Source organism: Ostrea edulis, chromosome 8 (genome assembly GCF_947568905.1).
Source record: "Ostrea edulis chromosome 8, xbOstEdul1.1, whole genome shotgun sequence".
NCBI classification, from domain to species: Eukaryota; Metazoa; Mollusca; class Bivalvia; order Ostreida; family Ostreidae; genus Ostrea; species Ostrea edulis.
The window spans coordinates 3458723-3478086 of NC_079171.1; the positions used below are offsets into that span (position 1 = coordinate 3458723).

Here is a 19364-nt window from a genome sequence, read left to right on the forward strand (position 1 = left end):
TACAGCTTTCACTTAGTTGCCATGACAACCTGAGGTGTGAAGCCAGGAGCAGTATTGCATATCATGAAAAATCACGTGTCAACACCTAATATTTAGCAATTAAGAAAAGCCTTATAATCTCAATAAAGCTTCTGAATCCAACAGACGTGCAGCATACATGAATCTGATCCAGGTAATCTAGCCGTAAGGACGTCTGAGTGAATAGTGTGATGTAAGACAAACAACGAATTAGGAACTTGTAAACATCACAGAATGTTCAAAATTCTCCCCACTTAACGGGGTTCCCATGTCTTAAATTAGGCGTACTGTATTTATCAAGATTCCTACACCTCTGCATCGCATTCATGAGGAAATGACGATGGTAAATACATCAGAGGCCAAAATATTAGAAATTTAAATATCTGGGCGTGTCCTAAATCTGTAAAGGAGCAGTGTGATTGGATCACACCGTTGTTTAAAGATGACCGCCAATTGCAAATACTTGCCAAGTGCAGAAAAAAGGGATGTCTTTTCCATCAAATAGGCACGTGCATTTTCAAGCAAGTTTTTCATGTTCGAAATATTATTAGATGATCGACTTGCTAAATATTGTTTAAAGTCTCACTAGAGAATGTTTCACTCATATGGAAACGTCACCATTGTCGGTGAAGGGCTGCAGAATTTCGGCCTATGCTCGGCGCTTACAGCTTTGAGCAGGTAGGGATTTTTATCGTGCCACACTTTCTGTGACACGGGACCTCGGTTTTCACGGTCTTCAGAGAACCGTGCCATTTAGGGGCCTGTGTCCTCGCATACCAGAATATAATGAAGATCACCTCCGTTTGAAATTTGCCTTGACGACGTAGACATATTTTAAACAAAGGGGTTATTTGCCAGAACAGAGTGGGCGGGGTTTGTCTGGAGAGTGACAGATGAAGGAGATGAGACACTACGGAAGAAATACGTCATCCTTTATTACAATGAATAGATAACATTATTGTCTAAATGTACATGTAAATAGTTTGAGGAAGTTGAGGGTGATCACCCAAGTGGAACACTTTATTGTTTATGACGTCAGCGTCTGTAGTGCGAATCTCCACGAGTCCCGATCGTCTGAGCTGATTATCCCATTTTTCCCAGAACAAAAAACTTGGATACATTCGTTTTTATTGTCCCCAATCATCAAATCTCTTCAGAGGATTCCATTGCATATGCATCATATGCGAGGTAATATAACGCACAGTTTATATATACATACAAATCTAAGTCTCCATAGGAGACAAGGCCGTACTTCGAGACTAATTCTGCACCAGGGAGACGGCATCATTTGGTGTAGCACACGGGAACTGGGAAGATCCCGAGGGATACCGATGGCACTGTAATTTGGCTGGCCACCGCAGATCGCGATACAACCTTCGGAATGCACCTTGACAAGCCGATTTCACCTCGTCACATGTCTCACGACAAGGTAGAACGTAAGGTTGCTGAACGGTTGGACAAAATGGCGCGAAAATGCCACATAGCAAAAACGGTAAGTTGTCATGACAACGAGATTGTAGAAGTAACTCGTACTGATCCATTTCGATCTGGATTATTCTCTCATCACTCTGGAGAAACATGTTAGGCAAACTCCGGAGCTGAATGGAGAGGTTTGCGCATGCGCTAAATGTATTCTGCTCACAGAAACCATAACGGAGAGGCTGCGGAGTCAATCGTTTGCGGACTGGCTTACGGCACGATCCGTGTTTCTTCCGCCTAAAACGTTTACACTTGAGGTACTTGTTCGGCCATTTTAATCCGCCCTGTTTGAGTTTCGGACTACAAGCTCGCTTGGCACTGAAGCAGGTCTCGCGGCACGGAAGTTCTACCGTGGAATTTCCCGGTGTGCATTTCGGCAGAAAAGCTCCGCAAAGAGTGAGCCGGAAGTTCTTGTGGCAGTCATTGTCTATGAAAGGCCAGTATGGCTCTATTATCCTAAAATAGAAGAAAGTAGACGTACTATTTTTAGAATCATTAGAATTTCTGGTTTTACGCCATAATGCGTAAATATTTTGTTATGAACGCGAAACGTTGATATAAACCACAATTCGTCGATTATATGCCCGCAATAGAATAGACTATTTATTCAGCCAATTGGGGCCCACAGAGGAGCATTATGATGCACAAAGTCCAACACCAGAGAAACACATGACGAAGGACACGAGAACACAAAAACAGGGCCGTCAAATCTATTTATAGATACATACACAGAAAACATGTGTACATGTAGCGCATGCATAGTAACTATGCGGCAGTAATCAACTTGCATGCTATACATGCATATAACTATATTGTACATGTATGTTGTGTTCTTATATTGAAATTTATAATTGAATATTGGCATAATAAAACAGCAAACCCAGGATCTTCATTTGACATAATCTATGTAAACTCAGCATCGTCAAGCAGTGTTAGATGTGGGATGATTTAACAGATATGTATGTTGAATAGCATTAAATTTTGTATCCTCAAAATTGCATCTGTATGTCTACTCACCCTCTACTATCTTATTTGTATATCTGTGTAAATATGTTGTATTTATAACCGCTGTATAGCTTAAGGAAATCAAGAATCTGAATCTGAAATATCTTATTAAAAACACTTCTCCTCTAGGATTATATACAGTGGACATTCGAGTAGAAAAATGTAATCCATCCTCTGTTGAATTTGAGATACAGTGTTGACAGACTCTTTCACATCTTGGAAACATTTCATATTTACCGTAGTTATTAATTTGTTTGGCATGTGTCCAACCGTAGGCAATACTTACTAATTCTAAATTTAGCGAGGATTACCCGATTGCTTCGAAGTTTTAAATTCGGGTCTTTTGCAAAATTGAACAATATTTTGTACTGAAAGTATGTACTTAATTCCCCAAATCCTTGCTACGGATAATATCCCATAAGTTTAATACATTTATTTCTTATGTACAACATAAATTTGTTTCCCTTATCTTTTTTTTAGTTTTTCACTGATTTACTACAACACCAGACACTGTTAATGGTGTTAGACTTATTAGTATTTGACTGATTGACTAGTACTCCAGTCACTGTTAATGGTGTTAGACTTATTAGTATTTGACTGATTGACTAGTACACCAGTCACTGTTAATGGTGTTAGACTTATTAGTATTTGACTGATTGACTAGTACACCAGTCACTGTTAATGGTGTTAGACTTATTAGTATTTGACTGATTGACTAGTACTCCAGTCACTGTTAATGGTGTTAGACTTATTAGTATTTGACTGATTGACTAGTACTCCAGTCACTGTTAATGGTGTTAGACTTATTAGTATTTGACTGATTGACTAGTACTCCAGTCACTGTTAATGGTGTTAGACTTATTAGTATTTGACTGATTGACTAGTACTCCAGTCACTGTTAATGGTGTTAGACTTATTAGTATTTGACTGATTGACTAGTACTCCAGTCACTGTTAATGGTGTTAGACTTATTAGTATTTGACTGATTGACTAGTACTCCAGTCACTGTTAATGATGTTAGACTTATTAGTATTTGACTGATTGACTAGTACTCCAGTCACTGTTAATGGTGTTAGACTTATTAGTATTTGACTGATTGACTAGTACTCCAGTCACTGTTAATGGTGTTAGACTTATTAGTATTTGACTGATTGACTAGTACTCCAGTCACTGTTAATGGTGTTAGACTTATTAGTATTTGACTGATTGACTAGTACTCCAGTCACTGTTAATGGTGTTAGACTTATTAGTATTTGACTGATTGACTAGTACACCAGACACTGTTAATGATGTTAGACTTATTAGTATTTGACTGATTGACTAGTACACCAGTCACTGTTAATTGTGTGAGACTTGCACTCATGGTAAGCGGCCTGTAATTGGTTAGAGGGGGTGTGTTCTAGTCTACAGTACACCAGTACAGTAAATATTTCCTTTAGCATATCAATATAACTCATATAAGTCACATGGAATATTTTGTTCATTACAATCAACAAAAATAACAGCGATAGACTTTTTCAGCCGTATTTTGTACACATCTATCTGGTGATATCATTTGACTGATTGTTGTAAACAGATTAGCTGTGTTAACTTCTGATTGTTGTAAACAGATTAGCTGTGTTGACTTCTGATTGTTGTATACATCAGCTGTGTTGACTTCTGATTGTTGTAAACATCAGCTGTGTTGATTTCTGATTGTTGTAAACAGATTAGCTGTGTTGACTTCTGATTGTTGTAAACATCAGCTGTGTTGACTTCTGATTGTTGTAAACAGATCAGCTGTGTTAACTTCTGATTGTTGTAAACAGATTAGCTGTGTTGACTTCTGATTGTTATAAACAGATTAGCTGTGTTGACTTCTGATTGTTGTAAACAGATTAGCTGTGTTGACTTCTGATTGTTATAAACAGATTAGCTGTGTTGACTTCTGATTGTTGTAAACAAATTAGCTGTGTTAACTTCTAATTGTTGTAAACAGATTAGCTGTGTTGACTTCTGATTGTTGTAAACAGATTAGCTGTGTTAACTTCTGATTGTTGTAAACAGATTAGCTGTGTTGACTTCTGATTGTTGTAAACAGATTAGCTGTGTTAACTTCTGATTGTTGTAAACAGATTAGCTGTGTTGACTTCTGATTGTTGTAAACAGATTAGCTGTGTTAACTTCTGATTGTTGTAAACAGATTAGCTGTGTTAACTTCTAATTGTTGTAAACACATTAGCGGTGTTAACTTCTAATTGTTGTAAACACATTAGCGGTGTTAACTTCTAATTGTTGTAAACACATTAGCTGTGTTAACTTCTGATTGTTGTAAACAGATTAGCTGTGTTGACTTATGATTGTTGTAAACAGGTCAGGTGTGTTGACTTCTGATTCTATACTGTATATAAATGTGGTGTCATTAAATATCATGTAGGAGATGTAGGTCTCAGCTTGCCACGAGTAGTCTATAAATTTTCTCCAGTGATGTCAATCAAAGGACACAAAGTTTGAAAATGTTGAGAAAATGACTGGCGATCACCAAGAAACTGACTTACGATCACCAAGAAACTGACTTACGATCATCAAGAAAATGACTTACGATCACCAAGAAAATGACTTATGATCACCAAGAAAATGACTTACGATCACCAAGAAAATGACTTACGATCACCAAGAAACTGACTTACGATCACCAAGAAAATGACTTACGATCACCAAGAAACTGACTTACGATCACCAAGAAAATGACTTATGATCACCAAGAAAATGATTTATATACAGAGAGAGATATTCGTGTTTCGGGACATCAAATGCATCATGCGAAAATGTAGATTAAAATATAGTGTGTAATGAATGGTATGACGTAATTTCAGATATTTAATGGTTGCTAATCCATATCCAGTTATTTTTTAAAACTCTGCAATTCTTTAAGGCTTGATTTCAAGGAAAGAAATTTTATATCCCCTTATTAAAAGCTGTTGTTAGTTAAGTAACACTAGTTTTAATTAATTACAATTATGATTGATTGATTGTATCTTGCTTAACGTCTCGCTCGAAAATTTTTCACTCATATGGAGACATCATCAAGACCGGTGAAGGGCTTCAAATTTAGGCCTATGCTCGGCGCTTACGGGCATTGAACAGTGAGGATTCTTTAGCGTGCCACACCTACTGTGACACGGGACATCCGTTTTTAAAGTCATCTCCGAGGACCCGTGACATTCACACCTGATGCCGAGCGTTTGGCGATGGAACTGTCACTCCCTGTCTTAATTACTTGGGTCTGTCGCGGCCGGGATTCGAACCCCGGCCTTCCGCATGCAATTATGATTTCTACTCTACATTCTATGAAACTTCCATAGCATATTGATAAAAATATTCTGATACATTGTAAATGTAAGTGTAAACAGTAGACGTGCTAGTGAGTGTAAATAGTTCTTTACTTAAAAATGCAGAAAGGTCAGTCCTCGATTATTGTGATAGCGATGAGTTTGTATCTTGTATAACTATTCATGTACAGAATGGTTTGCGTTATGTGTTTATTCACGAATGTTTCGTGTTAGAACGCGAAAGTTACGCATTTAGTCGCGAAAGTGTTGCGTGTTTTCAGCTACAAACACGATCAATGATAATGATAGTGCCCTTTATCTGTACAGGATAGCAGAGTTTAATAGTTTAGAAACTATAGTTTACATTGTGTTCCTACAGACAGCATTATCACACAGAAAGCATGTCACATACACTATATACATAAAACTGAAAACAAACACAAACAAATCTACATGTTCTTCAGAATTTCTCAGATGAGCAGATTTAAAAGTATACAATGTTGGTTAGTATCTTAATGTGCCGACTTGTAAGCCGGATTTTTTTTTATCCGGCACGGCTAGGGTTTTTTCTTTTGTTATTATCGCTGATGTTTCCGTGCGTGCAGCATGCAGAGCTTTCATCGTCTCCTTTCTGTACAGTCATACTGTCTTGTTACAGTTGTTTTCTCTGCCCACAATCTTTTCACCAGTCCACAGTCAGTCAGTCTGTCTGTCTGTCAGTCAGTCAAGCAATCATGCATATATACAAACATTCAATCAACGAATAAAGACGTAAAACTCGTTAGCTAGCTGTTATGTTATGGAGACAGGATACTTAAAATTCTGGCTTCAGTAGATTTGCCCGATATGCATTATACCAATTCGCGGGAAAGTGAGGAGAGCGTGGGCTAGTGAAAGTGAGAGGGCGTGGCGTAATGGAAGTGAGAGGGCGTGGCGTAATGGAAGTGAGAGGGCGTGGCGTAGTAGAAGTGAGAGGGCGTGGCGTAATGGAAGTGAGAGGGCGTGGCGTAATGGAAGTGAGAGGGCGTGGCGTAATGGAAGTGAGAGGGCGTGGCGTAGTAGAAGTGAGAGGGCGTGGCGTAATGGAAGTAAGAGGGCGTGGCGTAGTAGAAGTGAGAGGGCGTGGCGTAATGGAAGTGAGAGGGCGTGGCGTAATGGAAGTGAGAGGGCGTGGCGTAATGGAAGTGAGAGGGCGTGGCGTAGTATAAGTGAGAGGGCGTGGCGTAGTAGCGTGTGTAGTCACTTGTGTAAAAGAGGGCATAGTGTAGGAGTTTCCTACTGCATACTTGTGTGGCTGTGTACTATATAGATAAGTATCTGTATACTTGACACTGTGTGGCTGTGTGGTTGTGTAGTATATAGATATGTATCTGTATACTAAACACTGTGTGGTTGTGTGGTTGTGTACTATATCGATATGTATCTGTATACTTGACACTGTGTGGTTGTGTGGTTGTGTACCATATAGATATGTATCTGTATACTAGACACTGTGTGGTTGTGTATTATATAGATATGCATCTGTATACTTGACACTGTGTGGTTGTGTATTATATAGATATGTATCTGTATACTTGACACTGTGTGGTTGTGTGGTTGTGTATTATATAGATATGTATCTGTATACTAGACATTGTGTGGTTGTGTGGTTGTGTATTATATAGATATGTATCTGTATACTAGACACTGTGTGGTTGTGTGGTTGTGTATTATATAGATATGTATCTGTATACTAGACACTGTGTTGTTGTGTGGTTGTGTACTATATAGATATGTATCTGTATACTTGACACTGTGTGGTTGTGTATTATATAGATATGTATCTGTATACTAGACACTGTGTGGTTGTGTGGTTGTGTATTATATAGATATGTATCTGTATACTTGACACTGTGTGGTTGTGTGGTTGTGTACTATATAGATATGTATCTGTATACTAGACATTGTGTGGTTGTGTGGTTGTGTATTATATAGATATGTATCTGTATACTAGACACTGTGTGGTTGTGTGGTTGTGTATTATATAGATATGTATCTGTATACTTGACACTGTGTGGTTGTGTGGTTGTGTACTATATAGATATGTATCTGTATACTTGACACTGTGTGGTTGTGTGGTTGTGTACTAAATAGATATGTATCTGTATACTTGACACTGTGTGGTTGTGTATTATATAGATATGTATCTGTATACTTGACACTTTGTGGTTGTGTATTATATAGATATGTATCTGTATACTTGACACTGTGTGGTTGTGTGGTTGTGTACTATATAGATATGTATCTGTATACTTGACACTGTGTGGTTGTGTATTATATAGATATGTATCTGTATACTTGACACTGTGTGGTTGTGTATTATATAGATATGTATCTGTATACTAGACACTGTGTGGTTGTGTACTATATAGATATGTATCTGTATACTTGACACTGTGTGGTTGTGTGGTTGTGTACTATATAGATATGTATCTGTATACTTGACACTGTGTGGTTGTGTGGTTGTGTACTAAATAGATATGTATCTGTATACTTGACACTGTGTGGGTGTGTACTATATAGATATGTATCTCTATACTTGACACTGTGTGGTTGTGTATTATATAGATATGTATCTGTATACTTGACACTGTGTGGTTGTGTATTATATAGATATGTATCTGTATACTTGACACTGTGTGGTTGTGTATTATATAGATATGTATCTGTATACTTGACACTGTGTGGTTGTGTATTATATAGAGATGTATCTGTATACTTGACACTGTGTGGTTGTGTATTATATAGATATGTATCTGTATACTTGACACTGTGTGGTTGTGTGGTTGTGTATTATATAGATATGTATCTGTATACTAGACACTGTGTGGTTGTGTATTATATAGATATGTATCTGTATACTTGACACTGTGTGGTTGTATGGTTGTGTATTATATAGATATGTATCTGTATACTTGACACTGTGTGGTTGTGTACTATATAGATATGTATCTGTATACTTGACACTGTGTGGTTGTGTGGTTGTGTATTATATAGATATGTATCTGTATACTTGACACTGTGTGGTTGTGTGGTTGTGTATTATATAGATATGTATCTGTATACTAGACACTGTGTGGTTGTGTGGTTGTGTATTATATAGATATGTATCTGTATACTTGACACTGTGTGGTTGTGTATTATATAGATATGTATCTGTATACTTGACACTGTGTGGTTGTATGGTTGTGTATTATATAGATATGTATCTGTATACTTGACACTGTGTGGTTGTGTACTATATAGATATGTATCTGTATACTTGACACTGTGTGGTTGTGTGGTTGTGTATTATATAGATATGTATCTGTATACTAGACATTGTGTGGTTGTGTGGTTGTGTACTATATAGATATGTATCTGTATACTAGACACTGTGTGGTTGTGTGGTTGTGTATTATATAGATATGTATCTGTATACTAGACACTGTGTGGTTGTGTGGTTGTGTACTATATAGATATGTATCTGTATACTTGACACTGTGTGGTTGTGTACTATATAGATATGTATCTGTATACTTGACACTGTGTGGTTGTGTGGTTGTGTATTATATAGATATGTATCTGTATACTAGACACTGTGTGGTTGTGTGGTTGTGTACTATATAGATATGTATCTGTATACTTGACACTGTGTGGTTGTGTGGTTGTGTATTATATAGATATGTATCTGTATACTAGACACTGTGTGGTTGTGTGGTTGTGTATTATATAGATATGTATCTGTATACTTGACACTGTGTGGTTGTGTACTATATAGATATGTATCTGTATACTTGACACTGTGTGGTTGTGTGGTTGTGTATTATATAGATATGTATCTGTATACTAGACACTGTGTGGTTGTGTGGTTGTGTATTATATAGATATGTATCTGTATACTTGACACTGTGTGGTTGTGTATTATATAGATATGTATCTGTATACTTGACACTGTGTGGTTGTGTATTATATAGATATGTATCTGTATACTAGACACTGTGTGGTTGTGTGGTTGTGTACTATATAGATATGTATCTGTATACTTGACACTGTGTGGTTGTGTATTATATAGAGATGTATCTGTATACTTGACACTGTGTGGTTGTGTATTATATAGATATGTATCTGTATACTTGACACTGTGTGGTTGTGTATTATATAGATATGTATCTGTATACTTGACACTGTGTGGTTGTGTATTATATAGATATGTATCTGTATACTTGACACTGTGTGGTTGTGTACTATATAGATATGTATCTGTATACTTGACACTGTGTGGTTGTGTATTATATAGATATGTATCTGTATACTTGACACTGTGTGGTTGTGTACTATATAGATATGTATCTGTATACTTGACACTGTGTGGTTGTGTATTATATAGATATGTATCTGTATACTTGACACTGTGTGGTTGTGTATTATATAGATATGTATCTGTATACTTGACACTGTGTGGTTGTGTACTATATAGATATGTATCTGTATACTTGACACTGTGTGGTTGTGTATTATATAGATATGTATCTGTATACTAGACACTGTGTGGTTGTGTGGTTGTGTACTATATAGATATGTATCTGTATACTAGACACTGTGTGGTTGTGTGGTTGTGTATTATATAGATATGTATCTGTATACTTGACACTGTGTGGTTGTGTACTATATAGATATGTATCTGTATACTAGACACTGTGTGGTTGTGTATTATGTAGATATGTATCTGTATACTTGACACTGTGTGGTTGTGTATTATATAGATATGTATCTGTATACTTGACACTGTGTGGTTGTGTATTATATAGATATGTATCTGTATACTTGACACTGTGTGGTTGTGTGGTTGTGTATTATATAGATATGTATCTGTATACTAGACACTGTGTGGTTGTGTGGTTGTGTACTATATCGATATGTATCTGTATACTTGACACTGTGTGGTTGTGTATTATATAGATATGTATCTGTATACTTGACACTGTGTGGTTGTGTATTATATAGATATGTATCTGAATACTTAACACTGTGTGCTTGTAGTGTATATAAGACACATACCTGTATACACGGCGCTGTGTTGTGTGGTTGTAGTGTATATATAAGACACATACCTGTATACACGGCGCTGTGTTGTGTGGTTGAACCTGTTGGGGAGTCTAGTGTGGGTGTAGCCCACCAATCCACGACACAGGGGGACCATGATTTCCTCACATTCTCCGTCACCAGAACAACTAACTATCGTCATGGTAACGACGAGCAGTCCACAGAAAAAACTCACCTCCATTTTTAAGTTTGCCGTTTGCGAATGCGAATAATATCAAGGTTGTTTTTTAAGGGGGTCATTTAAGGATAATGCTCTGGAGAAGCGGATGTTTGACCCCAGCGAGGTGGAAGTGACGGAAATCGCAAGCACCATGCAGAGAACGAATTGAGAGTTTTAATTACTTGACCGAGTTCATATTTTTATCAAAACCAGAGCAAAATTGTGAAGTGGTTTTGCGAACTAACGAGTTAATCACTGTCAAACACTTCAGTTTAAAAAAAAAATAGAGAGAGAGAGAGAGAGAGAGAGAGAGAGAGAGAGAGAGAGAGAGAGAGACATAGTACTTTTTTGCCTTTAGAATACTATATGTGTGTATTCTCTTAGTAGGTTTCGTCGGCTAGAGAGAGAGAGAGAGAGAGAGAGAGAGAGAGAGAGAGAGAGAGAGAGCGAGTGAGAGAGAGAGAGAGAGAGAGAGAGAGGAGTATACCGTGTACAGGGAGGACAAATTTCAACCAATGTTCAGGCGTTGTTTTCATAATTCAAAAGATCGAGAATAATAGATAAACTTTTATAAATATCCCTATAGCTATACCTAACATAGTACTTTTTTGCCTTTAGAATAATATATGTGTGTATTCTCTTCTACACATTGTGAGGACGTCCTAATTTAGTAGGTTTGGTTGGAGAGAGAGAGAGAGAGAGAGAGAGAGAGAGAGAGAGATATCTGAAATGAGATTTTAAAGAAATATTTCAACCAAATTGCAATGAAAATTTAATCGAATTTTTACAAAGCCGAACATTTCAGGCGATCCAATTTCCGGATAGACTTTACATTTTGGTTCCCTATTTATATAGCGTTCGCCGTATCCTGATTGAGAATCGATTCATAACAAGGATTAAGGAAATATCTAGGAAATCATAACTCACAACAAAATGGGTAAAATTTATATCTGATTGGTTCCTTTAAGTTGATTTCTTAAAGCGCTTTCTACACAATGATATTATGGCGACCAACACACTGCTCCATCTCATCAGTGTTGATTTATGTCTCGTGTTGTCCGTAGATCCGACCCCTGAATTCATCCGCACAGTTTTCTTGGGCAGCCACGTCTCGAATTGTTTCTGGGTCTCTATGATTTAATTGTAACTGGTTGACAGAAATAACAAGTGCGTCATGAAGTTTCTGAAGATTTCAAACAAATAATGCATTCAATTAATCATAGGTCATCACAATATTTGCCTTTTCCTGAACTGTAAATGACGCGGAGATCACTGGGGAAATTTGGATCCTTTGCTGAAAAAAAGACTGATTATGTCCTCTTTCACTTCCAGGGATTGACATAAAAGCTTGTCTGACTGCCCGAGGCTAGTGAAAACCCAGTTCTGTACAAGTGAAACTCAATACACCCTTATCCACTGGGGCAAGTGATTATTACAGTAGGAAATGTGATTATGTTAATTGTGATAGTTGATAGGTATTTGGAAATATAAATTCAGCTCCGTATTTTTTTGTTTTCTTTACAGAGTCATACATTTTTTAGGCCCCTTTCTTGTAAATTGTGATGCATCTTCATATCCTCTCAGTAAGATGTTCCTTATAACTTAACTATCTGACGTACAACTTTAAGATCTTAGTCATGTTTGCTAGAAAATGGCAGTTTCACAGCTGTCTCTCGAAGTAACGTACAGGAAAAAGACCATTTTAAAAGAATGAAAATAAATGAATAAATTTCAATTAAAAAGAAAATATGTGAGTTTTAGGCAACATGGGAATTCTAATTTAAGGGTTTAATTAATACTGAGGCCAAAAAGAAAGATAGTTTGTTTCCCCTCGCCTGACCGACCCAGTGAAATTCCCGCCGACCCAAAAGTTTTTATTCATATTTTTCAGCGACATCTTTTTTTAGAGACAACCATCAACAAAATGACAAATATTAACAAACAATTACACTTCTACAGGTCATCCTATTAAAGGTATTCACTGATTGGTTTAAAACATACTACCTTGTAGTATGTTTTAGTATATTGCCATGGAAATTTAGTACAAAAAATATTGTTGTAGAAAAAAAAAAACGTTTTACCTACCTACCTACCCATATGTGAAATTTAGGGTCGGGAGAGGGGAAACAAACATATTTTTAAATGTGGCCTGACAGCAGTATGTATGGTCTGCACCTTGTGTCAGAAATTCAGCGCTATCGCCAGTACTTAGTATTTTCTTTCCCTAATACAATTTACAATATTGGGCTTCTACACACATTTTTATTGAGTTATTTATTGACTAAAACTAATTTGTTACACTTTTATTTGATTTTAATCATAATTATAATACGTTGTATCAGCACAATGCCGCTTTTTTGTGGTGAACAGATGATGGTGTAGGAGGGTATTTAGTGTTAAATCTAGGATCTAGAGAGGGCACACATATCATACTTTCAAAAGGGCACTTTTCGTGGTGGCAAGACAGTTTCGGGGCACTTTTATTGTATCATACTATGATAGTACATGTAGTAGAAATAAAAGTTAATACCTGCTGCCGTGATTTTAAACTTTTCAATCAACCTTGTGAAATAAAAAACAATTGTTTATATAAATTAACAATTTTTTTTTTAAATATAGAGAAAAAAGGGCATGGTGCAATTAGAAAGGGCATGGCGACAGCCAAAAGGAGCATGGCGCAGTGCCATGCTAGTTTGCTTTAGATTTAACACTAATATTAAATGGTGCATTTTTGGAGAATTTTTGGTTTGCTGTATAAATTTTTTATTATTTTCTTTAAAAAAAAAAAATCATTTTGGCCACTGCATATTGGTAGGAAGGGGGAACTCTGGTAGATATTGATTGTATGACATAATTTAAAAGGTAACAGTGAATTTGATCCTCTGGACTACACAAACCTTAGTCATAAATCAATTTCCGCACATCAGCTTTCTGCTAGGCTTGAGTTGTCTGCCCTTGAATAATGATTCTACCTGTAGACACACAGCTTACTTGAACAACTCCATATTAAAACTTATAAACTGTTGGAAGCAGTCCCCCTATACAGTATGATTGTCTGACAAAAACAAAACAAACGTGCACTGGATATTTCTCTTTATTTCAGACAAGCACCTACTGATTGTTTGAGAAGAACAGACCTAACTGTGTGTAGAGATGAATACTGATAACCTGGACGGTAAGTTTTACTGTAGTGATGAACATTAATAAACTGAACAGACCTAACTTTGTGTAGAGATGAATACTGATAACCTGGACGGTAAGTTTTACTGTAGTGATGAACATTAATAAACTCAACAGACATAACTGTGTGTAGAGATGAATACTGATAACCTGGACAGTAAGTTTTACTGTAGTGATGAACATCAATAAACTCAACAGACATGACTGTGTGTAGAGATGAATACTGATAGCCTGGACGGTAAGTTTTACTGTAGTGATGAACATTAATAAACTCAACAGACCTAACTTTGTGTAGAGATGAATACTGATAGCCTGGACGGTAAGTTTTACTGTAGTGATGAACATCAATAAACTCAACAGACATAACTGTGTGTAGAGATGAATACTGATAGCCTGGACGGTAAGTTTTACTGTTGAACATTAATAAACTCTACAGACAGTAAAGTAGAGCCCCCCCCCCCCCCCCCCCCCCAACCAAGTGTCATGTTAGAAACTCCCACCTCCCCCTTAACAGACTGGAAAATAAACTCTGTGACATGTAAAAAGACTCCCTCCCCCTTCATAGACAGTAAGATATATGTCATGTTCGACCCCCCCCCCCCCTCCTTTAACAGACAGAAAAATAAACCTTGTGTCATGTTAAAGACTCCCTCCCCCTTAACCAGTGCTCCCACTGGACCAGAATTCCCTTTCGCCACTTTTTCGGGGAGTGGCGCGGCACAAATAATCACATGCTTTACAATTATTTCCATCATATTATATATTATTTTATTCATTACACTTATTTTAGCATTTTGAATCAGTAACATTACTTAATCATATCCAGCTACCATACCTAAACATTTCTTTCTGAAATAATAAGAAGTTGATTTGTTTGATAAATTCTATTATGGAAATCAAAATTCAGATAATAAATCATATAAATATAAACTTCATGATGCTACACCCCTCAGTGAAAACATTGTGTACATTGGCCGAAATGCAGATGTCACAAAACATCAAGCCCAATTTAGAGTCGTATCTCAACCATTCCCTATTAAATTTCCGGTTTTGTATGGAAGATTTTGCAATTTGGACAGAATCAGATGTTTGAGCAGGTGGGGTTAACTGTAAAGCCAAACTGTGAAACATAGATATTTTTTTGATTTTAGACTGACTAGGGTCAGAAACTAAAAGTTTAGTGTCAAAATAGAATGGGGTGCATAGTCTTATGAGATTAGCATTTTTATACTGTTGCGCACCAAACTTCAAAGAAAATTATTTATTAAAATTTATATGTCCATATCAGTGGTGACCGACCGCATTGTTTATGAAATATTCAAAATCTTGTAATCAACGAGTTTGGCCGCAAAAACAAACAATTGATATATTCATATATACATTATACACAATAATATGGCCAATTTAATTACCGGTCGGTTCTCTGGTTAAGAATTGACATTACTGTGGAGATGATAACACGATAATGAATACGACTTTAAATGTTAAACAATTGACAGCAGGGTACACAGCTGTCCGATGTACTTTATTACATAATCACCGACTTTTTTGCAGCCATAAATTACCAGGGGCTGTGACCAGGAGCGACGCGAGATTTCCGGTCGGACGCGTTGACTGAATAAACAGATTTTGACTGCATAAACAAATAGGCGATAATTTGTCACTGACAAAGGATTAAAAATACAATTTATTGCAAAAAGGGACTTTCGCCACTTTCAATTTTTTTCCGCCATTTTGCAATTGTTGATAAAGCGAATGAATTGGAATTATAATAAGAATCAAACATTCTTCGCACTTTTATTCAGATTGTGAGTAAAATGTCCGGAGTTTACACATCGATAAATTCTTCAAAAAGAATGTTTAATCCTATAGTAAGATATATGTCATGTTCAAGACCCCCCCCCCCCCCCAACAGACTGGAAAATAATAAACCCTGTGTCATGTTTCCCCTGATGTGAGTTGTGTAACCTTTAATTATCTCCCTTCCTCTATCTTTACATGTAACTGAGGTAGGACACATGGAGACAATATACTTACATGTCAAAATATCAATAAAATTTTACATTTATTCACAACCTCCCTCTCAGAGAAAAATACATTATCAGTTCACACGTCAGATGGATTGGTGCACCATGACCGACTATATGGACTTTTGATTGTGTGATATGAATTCAGAGTGTATACTAGGCTAAATACAGGTTGGATTTCACTGTCGACGGGCATATGTTGTATCATTTGTGTTACTCTTGTTTTCTAAATGCCTTCAGATATTAAACTGATTTTTTGTATGCAGGTGTCTATTGATCAGGTACACAGATCAAATTTTAGTTTTGTTGCACTTCGTTGATTTTTGATGAAGTTTTACCCCTTTAACGTAGAAAAATTACTGTTAAGACTAGTTTTCCGGACTTTATTTTTTCTAAACGCCTTTGAGTTTTTGAACAGATTTTTTTGTATCCAGGTGTGTACTTTTATAAAGTATGTATTTATATTATGCTGTTAAAATATATAAAGGATTGTTATTGAGTTCTTAATTGTAGTAATGCGTGTAGCATACAATCTGAATACCACATTCAATGCTTATAATACACTTCAATGGATATTCTGCATTTGACTTTATGGCAGGCGGGGGCATTTGTGTCATGCCGACACATCTAGCTTGAAGATCTTACTGTATCACCAATTGACTGAGAGAGAGAGAGAGAGAGAGAGAGAGAGAGAGAGAGAGAGAGAGAGAGAGAATTAGAGTTACTAGTTGACAGGCTTATTAAGAGTCTAAAATATTTTGGACAACTAAGTTTTTCATTCGGACAAGTAAAACTTCTAGTTTACTTGCCCGAAGGGCAAGTGATTGATTGATTGATGTTTTCTGCCACACTCAACAATTTTTCAGTTATCTGGTTTTACCCAGATTTTATTGGTGGAAGAGAGAACCCAGATACAATGTACCTGGGAAGAGAACATCGACCTTCCGAAAGTAAACTGGGAAACATTCTCACTTACTGGCGCGAGCTGGATTCAAACCCGCGCTGACAGAGGTGAGAGGCCGTGTGATTTTGAGCGCGATGCTCTAACCACTCGGCCACGGAGGTCCCCTGAAGGGCAAGTGAGATGAAAAGTGAATGTCTATCCCCGAATATTGAATTGTGACGAAAGTATTGCAATACATATTGTAAGGAGTAGTGCAAAAACGATTCACCGAAGTATCAATTAATACTGTTCAATATAAAAGTTCAATTTAATGTTCGATTCATTGCCTCGATTTTCGGTTCAATACGTTTATAATAAACGAGCATGAGGGACAAAATAGCATCCGATAATGGTGAGACTGTTGTAGGCCTGGAGTCTAGCTGACAAAAACAATAATGGTGAGACTGTTGTAGGCCTGGAGTCTGACAAAAACAATAATGGTGAGACTGTTGTAAGCCTGGAGTCTGACAAAAACAATAATGGTCAGACTGTTAAGCCTCGCCGCTCAGTCTGACAAAATCAATAATGGTCAGACTGTTGTAAGCCTCGAGTTTGACAAAAAAACCCAGAGGCAACAGGCATCTTACCATTCGGCGTGAATCTTGGTAATTAAATTTTTCTTTAATGTTATTATTGGTTTCTTCTGTAAATTGTATCGTATTGTATTGAAAGCTCAACAAGGGATGCTTACCGTATATACGTCAGATTTTTGGGAGTCAATTTTTGGTCCAAAACGCTATGTCCGACTTATATGTCCTAAGAAGATTGGTATTTTTCTAGGTGGCGAAATGTAGTGTTTTTTTAAAACAACTCTGACGATTTTCATTGACTACCACACACATGATTATTGTTCACAAATATCTAAACATATTGTATTGTTTATGTATTTTAAAATTATGTATAAAGTACAAGTATTTACATATTTTTATCTTGTTAAAAATTATTTACACACCGGTAACTAATACATTCAATTCAACTAATCTATCGTTTATTGGTAAAATTGAATTACGAACCCGATTTAATATTGAAATATTCATATTTATACCGGCTGAAATATATTTTATAAAAGATTGAATATTGTTAACATATAATTTAGATCACCATTCTTGACTCTTAAAAACTCTATTGTTGATACATTGAATTATACCGGAACTCCACAATAACCGCGAGGCGCGTGCCACTAAGTAAACACGGTGTTAGGAGACCATAATTGCGTAGGTAAACCAGTCCATAATAGATCAAGGGTTGCGTTTAAACCCCAAACAGATATGGCTTGGATATTGAGCACCTCATAATTATTAATTTCTCAAAATATTTTTGAAACATAGGTAAAAACACTAGAGCATTGACTTGAAATTGTCCCGATTCTGACAAAATTTTTTACCGACTTATAAGCGGGTCAATGGCAAATTCCTACAAAATAACCTTAAAAAATACAACCGACTTATAGGTGGACTGACTTATAGGCGAGTATATACAGTACTCCTCCTAGGCACCGGATCCCACCTCTGGTACGTGTGTCCAGGGGTCCGTGTTTGCCCAACTCTCTATTTTCTAATAGGACTTATGAGATTGATCACTGTTCGTTATGGTCTTCACCTTTCATTGAATCATGACATAAGAATTGCAATATGTATATATCGTATCGTGAAGGGGGCGTGTCGTTTCAGCCCAAGTAAGGAGGGCGTATTGTATCAGCCCTTAGTAATAATTTTCCATTCCTGAGAATTTTTCACCAGAAAATCTGTCTAAATTCCTAATTTTCTAAATGTTCTGCCTCCTGCTGGATAAATCTGATGATCCAGTGTCTTTAGGAATCCGACTTAATCTACAGCTCTACGCAGCAATAACAGTCAGAGAGTAAAAAACATAATATATCAATCAATCAATCATTATACACAGCTATAACAGTCAGAGAGTAAAAAACATAATATATCAATCAATCAATCATTATACACATGCAGCTATAACAGTCAGAGAATAAAAAACATAATATATCAATCAATCAATCATTATACACAGCTATAACAGTCAGAGAGTAAAAAACATAATATATCAATCAATCATAATATACACAGCTTTAAAAATCAGAGAATTAAGAACATAATATATCAATT

At 36.5% G+C, this 19364-nt stretch overlaps 2 protein-coding genes across 4 annotated transcripts in view; one reads left to right on the plus strand and one right to left on the minus strand.

The window, feature by feature from the left end:
• Positions 1–933: 933 nt before the first annotated feature.
• Positions 934–11196, minus strand: LOC125660944 (uncharacterized). The gene is made up of 2 exons (XM_048892793.2): positions 10946–11196; positions 934–1953 (listed from the first exon to the last, which is right to left on the minus strand). Exons 1-2 carry the CDS (start codon positions 11116–11118, stop codon positions 1278–1280), a joined length of 849 nt encoding a protein of 282 aa, XP_048748750.1. The 5' UTR covers positions 11119–11196; the 3' UTR covers positions 934–1277.
• A 725-nt stretch (positions 11197–11921) lies between these two features.
• LOC125660928 (ralA-binding protein 1-like) overlaps positions 11922–19364 on the plus strand; it is a 44816-nt gene continuing 37373 nt past the window's right edge. Inside the window, exons 1-3 of one of the 3 annotated variants that reach the window (XM_048892749.2) lie at positions 11944–12034; positions 12430–12518; positions 14201–14272. In XM_048892749.2, the coding sequence (XP_048748706.1) occupies positions 14251–14272 (22 nt within the window). In that variant the 5' untranslated portion in view covers positions 11944–12034; positions 12430–12518; positions 14201–14250. Of the gene's footprint in view, positions 12035–12429; positions 12519–14200; positions 14273–14307; positions 14354–19364 lie in introns of those variants that run through there. The other 2 variants (XM_048892748.2, XM_048892750.2) reach the window with 2 other exon arrangements.